The 13,663-nt window shown below is 36.2% G+C and overlaps 2 protein-coding genes across 4 annotated transcripts in view; both read right to left on the reverse strand.

The window, feature by feature from the left end:
• The window catches only part of LOC107584156 (MAGUK p55 subfamily member 3-like), a 25,580-nt gene extending 20,047 nt beyond the window's left edge, over positions 1-5,533 (reverse strand). For 2 of the 3 annotated variants that reach the window (XM_016270642.1, XM_016270640.1), the window contains exon 1: positions 5,413-5,533. The gene's annotated coding sequence lies outside the window, so the exon portion shown is untranslated. Of the gene's footprint in view, positions 1-5,216; positions 5,280-5,412 lie in introns of those variants that run through there. The other variant, XM_016270641.1, reaches the window with a different exon arrangement.
• Positions 5,534-6,422: 889 nt separating this feature from the next.
• The window catches only part of lrp2b (low density lipoprotein receptor-related protein 2b), a 46,942-nt gene continuing 39,701 nt past the window's right edge, over positions 6,423-13,663 (reverse strand). Inside the window, exons 67-77 of the mRNA XM_016270701.1 lie at positions 13,076-13,241; positions 12,813-12,941; positions 12,333-12,553; positions 11,693-11,875; positions 11,334-11,453; positions 10,578-10,725; positions 10,371-10,440; positions 9,857-9,988; positions 9,513-9,626; positions 8,288-8,353; positions 6,423-6,744 (exon numbers count right to left, since the gene is read on the reverse strand). Of these exons, the coding sequence (XP_016126187.1) occupies positions 6,703-6,744; positions 8,288-8,353; positions 9,513-9,626; positions 9,857-9,988; positions 10,371-10,440; positions 10,578-10,725; positions 11,334-11,453; positions 11,693-11,875; positions 12,333-12,553; positions 12,813-12,941; positions 13,076-13,241 (1,391 nt within the window). The 3' untranslated portion in view covers positions 6,423-6,702. The remainder of the gene's footprint in view (positions 6,745-8,287; positions 8,354-9,512; positions 9,627-9,856; positions 9,989-10,370; positions 10,441-10,577; positions 10,726-11,333; positions 11,454-11,692; positions 11,876-12,332; positions 12,554-12,812; positions 12,942-13,075; positions 13,242-13,663) is intronic.

Below are 13,663 nucleotides of genomic sequence, written 5' to 3' on the forward strand. Positions count from 1 at the left end.
GACGGCCACCGGGACAAGACCACAGGAGCCAGTTGAGTCCTCTGCACAATGTGACATTGCTGCAGCCTGGAGTTGAACTGCTGGTTTCGTCTGGCCAGAGGAGAACTGGCCCCCCGACTGAGCCTGGTTTCTCACAAGGTTTTTTCTCCATTCTGTCACCGATGCAGTTTTGGTTCCTTGCCGCTGTCGCCTCTGGCTTGCTTAGTTGGGGACACTTCATTTCCAGCGATATCGTTGACTTGATTGCACAGATACTATTTAAACTGAACTGAGTTGGATGATGACATCACTGAATTCTATGATGAACTGCCTTTAACTGAAAAATTAGTGTTTACTATTGTCACTTTGCATTATTGACACACTATTTTCCTAATTAATGCTGTACAGTTGCTTTGACACAATCTGTATTGTTAAAAGCACTATATAAATAAAGGTGACTTGACTTGACTTGACTTAAATCATTTAGCCTGTCTACAACTCAATACAAAATAGCCCTAAACATTCAATGCAATGCTTGAAAATGAGTTTCTTGAAAAGGCAGTGCACTTTAACAAAGATTCCATTGGAGAACCTTTTTAAGTTCCAATTATAAATTTTGCATGTTCCTGTGATCCCATTGGAGAATTTTTTAAGTTGTGTGATAGTGTGAATGTTTCTGTTATTATGGGATAATGTAGTGGTGTATGTCCATTTAAACTTAAACTTTAAAGCTATGTTGTATAATAGCTGTATATCAATTCACCAGTCTACTTAAACTACCAAAATACTGTTCTGTATCCTAAATGTACTGATAGCCATGCTTATAATACAGGTGGTACAATAGAAAACCCCATGATGAATCAGAGTTCATCCTATAAGTGGCCTGTTCATAAAACATGGCCAATACTCATAGATGTATAGGGGTAAAACACATGAGAATAAAAAATTGCAAAACACATTAACTATATAACAATTAAAAAAAAAACACCAAGGTACAGTACATTATAAACTACAAAAATGAAAAGAAACAAAAATATTTTAACTAAATATATCTGGGAATTTCCTTGTACATTTTTTTAACCATAAATGATATGGCAATTTATAGTCATTACATTTTACAGTAAAATTACAAATTAATGCAGTTAAACCATTACATTTTTTTCTTTATATGGTCAGGTATCGTACCTTTAACCATTTAACTGTTGTTGTTTTTTCTGTAACATTTTCTCATTCCTTTTCTATAAAAATGACATATAAGAGCTTATTTTCTAAACCTAAGGAAAGAACCACTTAAGAACCTTAATTTTGACTTCTGTATTTCATAATGAATAAATTGTACATTGGTAAACACAGGACACAACTGAAAACATTGCAGAAAAATGTTGTTTGATTGACTATATTTGTGATTATAGATTTCAGCAAAAAATGCTGAATAAAATGAATAAAAGAAAATAAATAAATAAAACAAAATATCTCAAGCCCCCTATCATACAAACAGAGGCCTATGTATGGTTTTAGAAATCACATCCTTGTGCTGATGAAAGATTTAATCTGTGACACCGATAGATATTTTGAATTTGTATATTTAACACAAGGAGCTTAAAACCCCAGTAAAAGTGATGAAATATTGAGGGGTGTTATGATCTGAAATTTTGGTACGGCTTGTACCAGACAAGCTGTAACCTTACTACAGACTTTTGGTTTTCTAAAAGCCCTCTAATCCATGCTGATTCTCTCAAAGGCCCAAAAGTATCTCTCTATTTATCTTTCCCTTTCCCTCTGATTATGACGTGCGTGATGGAAAGATTATGCTGCTCTGTGTCTCTCTCCATCCTTCCTCATATGCTGCAGCTGCATTGAGAAGATTCTCACCAGACATATGCTCAGATCAGGGTCATCTTGCTAGTACTTTGCAGCTCAGCTGCCCAACCATTTGAAAATACCATTGGTGAAAATGTCATATAGAAAATGCCACAAAACAAACACAAAACCTGAATAGTACGAATGCCAGATTGCAAATGGTTACTTTTGATTTGCAGTCTGAAGACCTTGGGCCTGACCTTTTATCATCCTCTATTTCTCCAGAGGAATAGGAGTTCTTTTGCCCAGTTCTCGCCCTTACAGAATGATTCACGTAAAGCTGAAAATGTGCCCTGCTGGGGGACAAGGTCATTCAGCCACCCTTCTGCCACCATCAGTCCCTTTCACTATCACACACTGCTAAAGGCCATCATTAGTGCTGACAGCTCTAGCTCTCTTTTGGTGTGTGTGAATTATATACATAAATGCTTGTAGACACAAGCAAACACATCAAATTAAATCTCTTTGGAGAAGATTATCGTAAATGACATCAGCAGGAGTCATTGAGGCTCATGGGATAGAGCCTAATTCATTCAGATTCAGTAGATTATCAGAAAACAGCCTGTCCATCAAATCAAAACACGTCACAATATTGCATATGCACCTGAAAAACGTGTTACAAGCAGGTTCATTAATTGACAGGTTGCATGATCTTGCATGCCTGTGCACACACACATGTTGTAGAATAGGGATTTTCAAACTTTTCGGAGCCAGGGACCCCTTACAGGGGAGAGGATTTTCCAAGGACCCCCTCATAATTATAACAGTCTTTAAGGCTAAAGTTGAATAAGGGTAGGAGGAATGAACATAATATAAATTTTTTGTTGGTGCAAATGGTTCCTATTGTACATGTACGTTTTAATACTACAGCATAATATAATTAAATGTACCATATTTTCCGGAAAGTTGCACCAGGTTGTATACATGTATACTATATATATATATATATATATATATGTATATAAAAAATGAATTATAATGATGATAATTTTAAATGCCATAGGCGCCGATCACGTGGGTGCTTGTGAAAAACACAAGATAGTCTTCGTTCATTTTAACCAATAAGAAATAGATTGCAACTTCATTCTTGTATTTATAGCGCAAACCCTTTGGATTCCTTACATCAGCGGAAAAATGTGATATCCGTCAGATAAGAGCAAGACATCATTCAAAACGGTCTATTTTTATTTGTGTACCTTCAAAATGACAGTGAAACGTTGTGCTCTTTTGGTTTTCTAAAAGCCCTCTAATCCATGCTGATTCTCTCAAAGGCCCAAAAGTATCTCTCTATTTATCTTTCCCTTTCCCTCTGATTATGACGTGCGTGATGGAAAGATTATGCTGCTCTGTGTCTCTCTCCATCCTTCCTCATATGCTGCAGCTGCATTGAGAAGATTCTCACCAGACATATGCTCAGATCAGGGTCATCTTGCTAGTACTTTGCAGCTCAGCTGCCCAACCATTTGAAAATACCATTGGTGAAAATGTCATATAGAAAATGCCACAAAACAAACACAAAACCTGAATAGTACGAATGCCAGATTGCAAATGGTTACTTTTGATTTGCAGTCTGAAGACCTTGGGCCTGACCTTTTATCATCCTCTATTTCTCCAGAGGAATAGGAGTTCTTTTGCCCAGTTCTCGCCCTTACAGAATGATTCACGTAAAGCTGAAAATGTGCCCTGCTGGGGGACAAGGTCATTCAGCCACCCTTCTGCCACCATCAGTCCCTTTCACTATCACACACTGCTAAAGGCCATCATTAGTGCTGACAGCTCTAGCTCTCTTTTGGTGTGTGTGAATTATATACATAAATGCTTGTAGACACAAGCAAACACATCAAATTAAATCTCTTTGGAGAAGATTATCGTAAATGACATCAGCAGGAGTCATTGAGGCTCATGGGATAGAGCCTAATTCATTCAGATTCAGTAGATTATCAGAAAACAGCCTGTCCATCAAATCAAAACACGTCACAATATTGCATATGCACCTGAAAAACGTGTTACAAGCAGGTTCATTAATTGACAGGTTGCATGATCTTGCATGCCTGTGCACACACACATGTTGTAGAATAGGGATTTTCAAACTTTTCGGAGCCAGGGACCCCTTACAGGGGAGAGGATTTTCCAAGGACCCCCTCATAATTATAACAGTCTTTAAGGCTAAAGTTGAATAAGGGTAGGAGGAATGAACATAATATAAATTTTTTGTTGGTGCAAATGGTTCCTATTGTACATGTACGTTTTAATACTACAGCATAATATAATTAAATGTACCATATTTTCCGGAAAGTTGCACCAGGTTGTATACATGTATACTATATATATATATATATATATATATGTATATAAAAAATGAATTATAATGATGATAATTTTAAATGCCATAGGCGCCGATCACGTGGGTGCTTGTGAAAAACACAAGATAGTCTTCGTTCATTTTAACCAATAAGAAATAGATTGCAACTTCATTCTTGTATTTATAGCGCAAACCCTTTGGATTCCTTACATCAGCGGAAAAATGTGATATCCGTCAGATAAGAGCAAGACATCATTCAAAACGGTCTATTTTTATTTGTGTACCTTCAAAATGACAGTGAAACGTTGTGCTTTTGTAAAATAAAGAAAACAAACAAAATGCGCTTGCCGTCTTGGTCTATGAGATTGTGAACCACTTCCTAAAATGAAGAAAAACTCTGCAATACTGTCTACTTGTCAAACAGACATGAGAAATATATTTAGCTATATAAACCTTGAAGTGCACGCATTTAAGTGGATACGCATTTAATGTCAAATACGCTTTGCTTATTTGACATTAATGCATTATGTAAGTTACTTTGGAATATAAATCATAGCACGTTTCAGAAGATAAAAAACGCAAGTTGCAGTCCGGAAAATACGGTAGGCCGATAGCAAATTATTTTGCGGACCCCCTGGCTTTGCGCCGTTTTGAAAACCCCTGCTGTAGACTGTTCATTGACTTCTACTGGTTTTATAAAGAGCACATTATATTATCTATCCCCAACATCTTATATGAACCATTTTGCATTTTTATATTGTCACTAAGACATTATTTAGTATGTTTATTGAGTATTTTCCTTAAAACCCATAATGTAGGTAAACCTGACACACACACACACACACGCACACAGTCATGACAAAACACAAAAGAGATGCAAGGGAATACATTCAAAACGGCTCAAAACAGTCTCAAAGCAGAAGTTTGGGAGGAACAAAACAGGAAACACACAAAATACAACATTTAAATCATTATTTTTCAGTTCACCTAATTCAGTAATGCTGTTTGAATGCATTTACTGTTACAAAATAAAGGGAATCTGAGAGATATTAAGGTACACCCAGCATCCCTCTACCTCATTCCAACGGACGTTCTTCCCAGAGTCTCCCCGAAACTGTCCGTCAGGGAATGTGGCCAGTGAAAAATGCATCACTGGATGCTGAGAATGAGATCTTTTTAAGTGCTGAATCCTCCCCCCTGCTGTTCACTCTGTCTGTAGAGCGGATTATACACCCAGCATGCAAAAGGAAGAACGCCCCCGTATGTCTTACCTTTCACCGCACGTGCGTGCGTGCGTGAGAGCGTTTCCGCTTTCATGGAAAGACCCTCGGCATCTCTGGCGATTCCTGCTACACTGGCTCAGTGTATCTCGGTTCTTTCTTACCTCCCCCCCTCCCTCGTTCTCGCTCACATACAATCTTCAGCCCGCCCTTCTTCAATCTATCGCTCTATCACCATCCCCCCACTGGTCCTCTTCGTCTCTCTCTCCTCTAATGATGCTCGCTGTGATACAGCAAGAGCTGATCGGCAGCGCCGCTGAATCTGAACAGTCCTTGTACTTATGCGAGTCTTTTGCTTCCATCAAAAACCTGGTGTTTGTAACTTTTCATAATAAAATGTGTTTGCATTACACATGGGTAGAAGACTAGGATAGCAACAGAAATGGACACTGGCATGTTCTTTCTGACAAGCGAGTCAAGAGGATCATTTGAGATTGAAGGTTGTGTTATTATACTCATGGGAATCTGGGTCATAATTGTCTTCCCCCATACCTTACATTTTGTGTTGTATTTTATTAGATCACATACTATATCAGCAATTTAATTAAGTTGATCAAAAGTGACCTTTAAGCTGTTACAAAAAATGTGAGCAGCACAACTGTTTTCAACATTGATAATAATGAGAAGTTTCTTGAGCACCAAATCAGCATATTAGAATGATTTCTGAAGGATCGTGTGACACTTTAAACTGAAGTAATGCTTTGCCAAATGACATTTTTAAATTACATACTATTGTTTGCTGTATTTTTAATGCAGCCTGATATACCTATTTCATATACATCTTGCCAACTTTTAAATGATTGTGTAAGGCACAGTTTATATTTTCAGGATTACATTTTGATGAAATTTAAAAATCCTCACAGAACTCACCCAAAAACATTTTGCAAGACATTATTATACATTATTATTATGATATCAAACGAGATCGAGCAGCATTGTGGTTAATCATACACATACTAAAAGCATACACTAAAACATTCAAAGAGTGAATATGCCAATTAAATTGAATCATTGCAACAATTTACAGTCGTCTGAAGAATCTCAAAGTGCAAGAAGTGCAAATCTTTATCTATAAAAATATAATAAAAAGAACAATCAACAAAACTATTCACATTTTATGGCATGTGTGTTGTCCAAAACTTTGTTGTAACTCCCAGTAAATAGAAACCTAAATCACATCCGAGTAGATGGATGGTATTCTGCAGCCATAATTTACCAGCCATACACCTTAGCTGCTGAAGTGATTGAGAGCCGATCCTGTAAGATGCTCTCAAATTGTCTTCAGATTGTAGATTCTCCCTGGCTGTGTGTTTGTGGTGCATCCTGCCAAGACACAAGAAATGTGTATCAGGTCTCTCGCCTCAGTTTTAGACAATTTTGGACACTTCACCTCAAATTTAGAAGAGGTAGCACAGAGGTAGCAGAGGAATATTTAAATTTTACTTGAATCACTATATCATCTATCTACCAAGCCGTTTGTTGCCATTAGGTGCCTTTCGTTTCTGCTGATGTGGGGAAATCATGTCTCGGGTATGGAGGGAATGATAAGTGAGCAGGAACTAAGCAAAAATGAATCTGCATTTGCAAAAATCAATCTCCTCGCAGGTCTCGAAGGAGCAAGTCAAGCTAGATCTGTGTCACAGCCATATTTTAAGCATCTGAGGGTCTGACCTTTCATTACTCTATTTCAAATTAAGTATTTTGAGATACTCAGTTACAGTTCATGCCTCACTTGCTAAACAGTGCAGTATATTGACTTTTAAATAGCACAGAATATTATGAGAATGCTTTGATAGCTGTTAAAAAATAGAATCCAAAAGTATCATATTCAGAGAACATAACCATTGCAAATGACAGTAATAAAGACATTTATGTTTGTAGTAATTAAGGAATTCATAAATTATAGATTTGCTATTTATACCATATACAAAATGTAGCATACTATATTAAAATTCTATATGCACATATTTTAATATAATACTCCGATAATACAATATAAGTATATATATTATATATATATATATTATATATATATTTAATGAAGTCTCTTATGCTCATCAAGGCTGCATTTATTTGATCAAAAATGCAGTAAAATATTGTGAAATAATATCAAAATTTAAAATAACTGTCTTTTTATTTGAATATATTTTAAAATGTAATTTATTCCCGTGAAGGCAAAGCTGAATTTTCAGCAACCATTAATTCAATCTTCAGTGCCATTAATTGCTCAGTTATTATCAATTATTATTAGTTTTACCAATTGGTATTACCAGTGTGGAAAACAGTGTATCTGTTTTAACTACAGCCTTGGTGAGCATAAGAGACTTTTATCAAAAACACAAAAAAATCCAAATATTCACCCTTAGTGTATACTTGTAAATTATAATTTAAATAATTTCAGATTATCAGATATGTCCCTTTTGTCTCGTGCTCTTTTCAGCAAAGATCAGTTTTATTTATGTCTACATAATAGATGCCTCTCTCAATCACTTTTAAGGAGACTTTCAAGGTCTTTCACTTCTTTTACTTCACTTCAAGGTCTTTTGCCTTCTTCACCAGAGAGGGAAATTTTCTTTCCCCAGAGGCCTTGACATGCCTTCACGAGCTGTTAAATGAGCCCCTCCTTCACGGCACACTGTTATAGCTTTCATTGTATTACAGAATTAATCTTTCTGCTTTCAGCAGAATAAGGAGAGAGGGGATGTCAACAGGGCTGGCTGTGTGCTTACATCGGTGAGCCAAAACTATATTACTATTAGGAAACATCCTTCCCTTGTACATCAAAATGAAACCAATTCATGGTATTTACCCAAACACATACACAGTCACTCACTGAACGCATTCAATCTTTATCTCTTTTTCTCACCATATATAAGGGATTGTCGAACATATCATGCATATCCACCTCGTTCTGTAGCTGTGAAGTATCAGCCTGTGTAAAAAAGGAACAAGAAATTAAGACACAACCTAATGACTGACACGCTCAGAACTGAGTGGCATAACAGGTTCAACTAAAACACAGATCTATTTCTATAACATGCTGTGAGGTATGAAGGTCACCTGTGGGTTTGTGTTGTTTCTTATTGATGTCTCTCTAACTCCTCTGTGTCCTCTCCCACGTGCTCTATATCTTTCTTTCTGTCACACCTTCAGAATAACTCCTTGTGTGTGGGTGTGTTTAGGGCTTCTTCTTTTTTGCTACAGTGCTTGCATGGCAGCACTATGTTGATATTGCTTAAACATTCTGTTAGGATTTGTTGTTTTAAACCCCAAACCACAGGACTTTGCCCCATTTACAGGCTTGAAACCAAATCTTACCTAAAAGTTTAACACTATTTATTTTAGAGGTGTAGCTGGACACATATTTGTAGCAAACCATTTTTGGTACTGGTCTTTCGGTTTGGCACACACTTACCGAATGAATGCAGTGTTGTACATTGCATGAACAAACCTTGTGCATCACATTTCAATGTTTGAGCTTCCTTGTTTACCATACAGTATATGATGTGCTCTATGTATGCGTGTTGATCATTATTTAGATGTAAATAAAACTCTAAATCGGTTGGATCTTCAAAAATTTTCTTACCTGGACTCTCTCTCTCTCTCTCTCTCTATATATATATATATATATATTATATTGCATCCAAAAGTGGAAGTTTTTAAAATCTCTTCCCCCATTAAAACAGCAGCATATACTGCAGTTTACTAAGAAGAGTGTGTTACAGTGGGTATAGTGTAGTTTTTTCAGTATGCCACCATTTAATACAAAAAAAGGCAATTTTATATTTAGTTTTCCCCTGCTGTACCAAAAACATAAACCTCAAATTCAAAACAGAGGTATATATCAAACCATAATTTTTGTGTACAGCTACATCCCTTATGTATTTGCTGCCTTGTGAGCGCATTGGCTGGGGTGGTATACTAAATCTAAATGAATGAAGGAGCTAATGGTTAATAATTGCTTGTCGTCCTTCTTTATCTGAATGGTTGCTGGATTCTCAAAGTCTGACCCAATCACACAACCAAACAAAGCAAGATCATTTCCAAGACAATAAAGCATGCATCATGTGGTTACTGTCACTTTGGCTAACCTTGTCAGGTTCAGTGTTGACTGGTGTGGCATCTGCTTTGACAGGGGTTGCACCATCAATTGGCTGGGTCACAAAGGTCAACTCAGCAGCATACATTGGGTTTTCAACACTCTCCTGAAAGTAAGAGAAAGTAAGAGAGAGAGAAAAAAAACAATGAGCCAAAAAAGCTTTTAAATGATTCTGTTCTCAATTTCAGTCAATATTTAAGAGGCAGTTCATCCAAAAGTCTGGGTGAAAAAGGAATAGTTCACCAAAAATATCCAGTCAAGCACTAAACATGTAAAAATATTTGACATAAATACAGACAACATGCAGTAAACCCTTTCTGCCAGTAGAGGTCATACTTTGGCAGGCCCATTCATGACTGTAGTGGCTACAGCAGTAGGTGCAGCAGGAGATCCCTGCGCATCCTCACTGTATGCTGGGTTCTCAAAACTCCTTCCTTTTCCCTCCACTTCTACTGATGTGCTGGATTCCTGATATTGACCAAAGGGCAAAAGGTATTAACATGGCAAACAAACCTCTAATTGACGTGAACCTTTTTTAAAATTATTATTAGTGTTTTCTTATTATTAGTGTTGACAGTTGCGCTGCTAAATATTGTTGTGGAAACTGATTCTTTTTTAGCATTCTTTGATGAATAGGAATTTCAAAATTATAGATTTTTTTTAATTGATTTTTTTGTAACATTATAAAATGTCTTTACTGTCACTTTTGATCAATTTATTTTGATCAAATTCCTGAATAAAATGATCAATTTATATTAAAAAAAAACAACTGACCCAGGTAGTGTGTGTTTATAATAAACTAGACATGCTATATTTTGTATACGTTTTAAAATACATGGTGAGAACAAACCTCTTTCGGAAAGTTGCTGCTGTCATTCTCCGATTCAGATGGGTTGTTAAAACGTTCAGAGTTACCACCCCTAATTATATGAAGTAAAACCAAACCAAAGGTTTATTTTGTTATATACTGCAACTGTATATAATATCTGCACAATATCTACATTCATTATATTCACTTTTTTTTCTAATATTTATTATACACTTTTTTCATTCTCACCAGAAGCTGGGCCTACTGTTGTTAGATACACTAATAGGCAGATTAATGTTATGCAGAGTGTTCATAATTTTCTCCTTCTTTTTTGCAGAGTATATCAGGCAGACCAGGAAAAGAGCTATAACAGCTGTAACTCCAAGAGCAATAGCAACTGTGAATGCACAGAAAGAGAGACAAGATTTGGGTCATGTCGCCTTGTTTGTTTGCCAAAGACAACAGCTTGAAAAGTTGCTGCATGATATCTTATTTGGTGATATCATGTACTGCCATAAATTTTACCTGAGGTTGTGACTACACCAAAAACACTGGTCTCGCAAAAATCTCCTTTCCATTCAGGGGGGCAACTATAAGGGGGGAATGAACAGTTAGCATTACCACATCCATAAGCTTATCCATCCCTGCTTTTTATACACTTTTTTCTTATATCAGATCACAAGCTTACATGCAGAGTGCCTTATTGTCATCAAAATAACAGGTTCCACCGTTCCTGCACTGGCATGGAGGGGGCATGGTGGGTTCAGGCTCAAACCCTATCAAATCAAACATCACAAAAACAATTGGATGGGAGCGGCTGCTATATTTAGAGCTGAACAGTAAAATGTGCCACACGTTCTTAGTGTAAGTACTTATATATATTTTTTTTATTACTGGAAACCCGGACATTGACGTAAACAGTGTTGGTTGCAATAGCTAATGAGAGTTGGTTTACGTCATATTGTTAAGATGACTATAAAGACAGATAAGGAGTATAAAAGGCACCTGTGTCACATTCGGTACTGCTGCCAGGGAAGAAGCTGGTGCCCTCTGGGCAGGCGCAGGTGTAGCCTCCCGGCCTCAGCAGACACAGGTGACTGCATGTGCCCTTACAAGGGTTCTTCACTGTGGGGCAGACACAGTTCAACACACTATATATCTATAAAATCACTTTAAATGGCAGCCAACAAAATCCTAACTACCATAATTACATTTTATATAACTTTTAAGTGGCTACCAACAAAATCCTAACTACCATCATGAAATTTTTTATATCAGCATAATAATAAAATATAGCTTAAGTTTAAACACAGACTGGATTTATAGGTCATCATGCAAATCTTGCTTTTATTGTGGTTACTCACAGGCTATAGATTTGTATTTCTGTTGCTGGTAGACATTGATCTGGGTAAGCCAAGGTCCTGCTATTAGGAGTCTGGTTTTGGTGCCTTTGCCAAACTTGTCCTGTCTGAACACTTCACCCTTCTCCTGCGTGCTCCAATACACATGGTCCTCAAATACATTCACACTGAAAGGGTTTCTTACATCTGACAGGGAAGAAATGTGGTAGAAGATATGAATGTTCCTTTTTATTTTAAAAGCATATACTAAAATATTTTAAGACACCTAATTACCTGTTAATTACAATTAAAATGCGTTATAGTTGAAATTTATATTAAAGGCAAATAGCTGAAATTTGAGTGTTTTTTCACTTGCTCAAGTAGAACTTAAATACATCATTACATGTATTTTCAAAATTACTTCTATTGCCTTTAAATTATGTGGTTAAAGTGTAGTGCTGAATTAATTTTAAATAGATTTATTTTTAAATGTAATATTGAATAACACTACAGTTAAAATTATAAACAAGTACTTTACATGTGCTTTAGTATATTAGCCAACACATCAAGATAAGTGCTTTTCTTTAAAGCATGACAAGATTATAAAAAAAAATTTAACTGTACTTTCAGGTAAAACTTTAAATTGAGTCAGTCAAACTTTTACCTATGAAAACTGATATTTGTCTGCTCTGTCCATCTGGCAGTATGGACTCAATGTGACTCTCCTTTGCATCTGACCAATAGATCCGGTCGCTGTTTGTGAAGTCGATGGACAGGCCTGTAGGCCAACCCAAAGCACTGTCCACAAGAACCCTTCTCTCTTGACCATCCAACCAGGAGCCTTCGATACGTGGCGTGTTGCCATTGTCTATCCAGTAGAGCATGCTGCATCACAACATGACAAAACAAAATTAAATCATTGGCATGTAAATGTAGGTGAGCTTGAAGGAGAAATAGACCTTTCTAATTTTTTGGTGCTTTTTTCTCATTTTCTTTATTTTTCCTTCTATGCTCCAGAACTAAAATAACTGTAGAATGTAGATTTGGAATGACACGAGGATACAGAAATGACACCAAAATAGTTTTATTTTGGAGTGAACTATCCCTTTAAACACACCACAGCCAAATAGGATGTAAGTCTCACCCCAAATGAGGGTTTATAGCCACTGAATTGGGTTCTTGCAGGTCAGTCTTAATCAGATGCTTCCTGTAACGCCCATCCAACAAGGCCACCTCCAGACGTTTGAGCTGCGCATCAGTCCAGTACAAATTCCTGCATAGTATATTAAAGGCTCATGAGCTGTTACAGGCTGATTCATTATCTGTTTTTGCCAAAACCATTATTATTTTTTTTTTTAAATCATTCAGCTTCAGTGCAGAGTTTGAATATTTAGTTTAGTTTTTTACCTGCCAACCCAGTCCACTGCAATACCATAAGGCTTGGTGATGTACTTGATGTCCAGCTTGACAGCAACAGCAATGTTATTATTATGATCATCCACAGCTGGCAGATAAGCTCTTTTAATAGCACCAGGCAATGCACCATTTCCTTCTACTGTAAAATACACCATACCTAAAGAGAGGTGACAAATCACATTAAGCACAAATAATGCAATACTGTAACTCAAATTTCATTTTGATAAAATGTAATGTTATGTGCATTTATTTAGTATATATACGTTTCTAATTTATAATTTATTATTTGTGTCTTTGGAGGGACAACCAGGTGTTGGGCAAATATTACAGAGTATTGAAGCCCATTTCTGCCACAAAGGGGAAAAAAAATTATTAGGTAATTCAGGACAAATTTTTTTTTTAATTATTTAATTTAAATTTAAATTTAAATTATGACTAAGTCAAAATTATGAAACGTATTACATAAGTCAAAAATGTTATATAGTTATGATATATGATGTCATAATTAAGACATAAAAAAGTCAAATATTTAATCATAATTATAACTATTTGTCTCATAATTATGATTTACCAAAGGAT

Source organism: Sinocyclocheilus grahami, unplaced genomic scaffold (assembly GCF_001515645.1).
Source record: "Sinocyclocheilus grahami isolate Dianchi unplaced genomic scaffold, SAMN03320097.WGS_v1.1 scaffold57.1, whole genome shotgun sequence".
Classification (NCBI taxonomy): domain Eukaryota; kingdom Metazoa; phylum Chordata; class Actinopteri; order Cypriniformes; family Cyprinidae; genus Sinocyclocheilus; species Sinocyclocheilus grahami.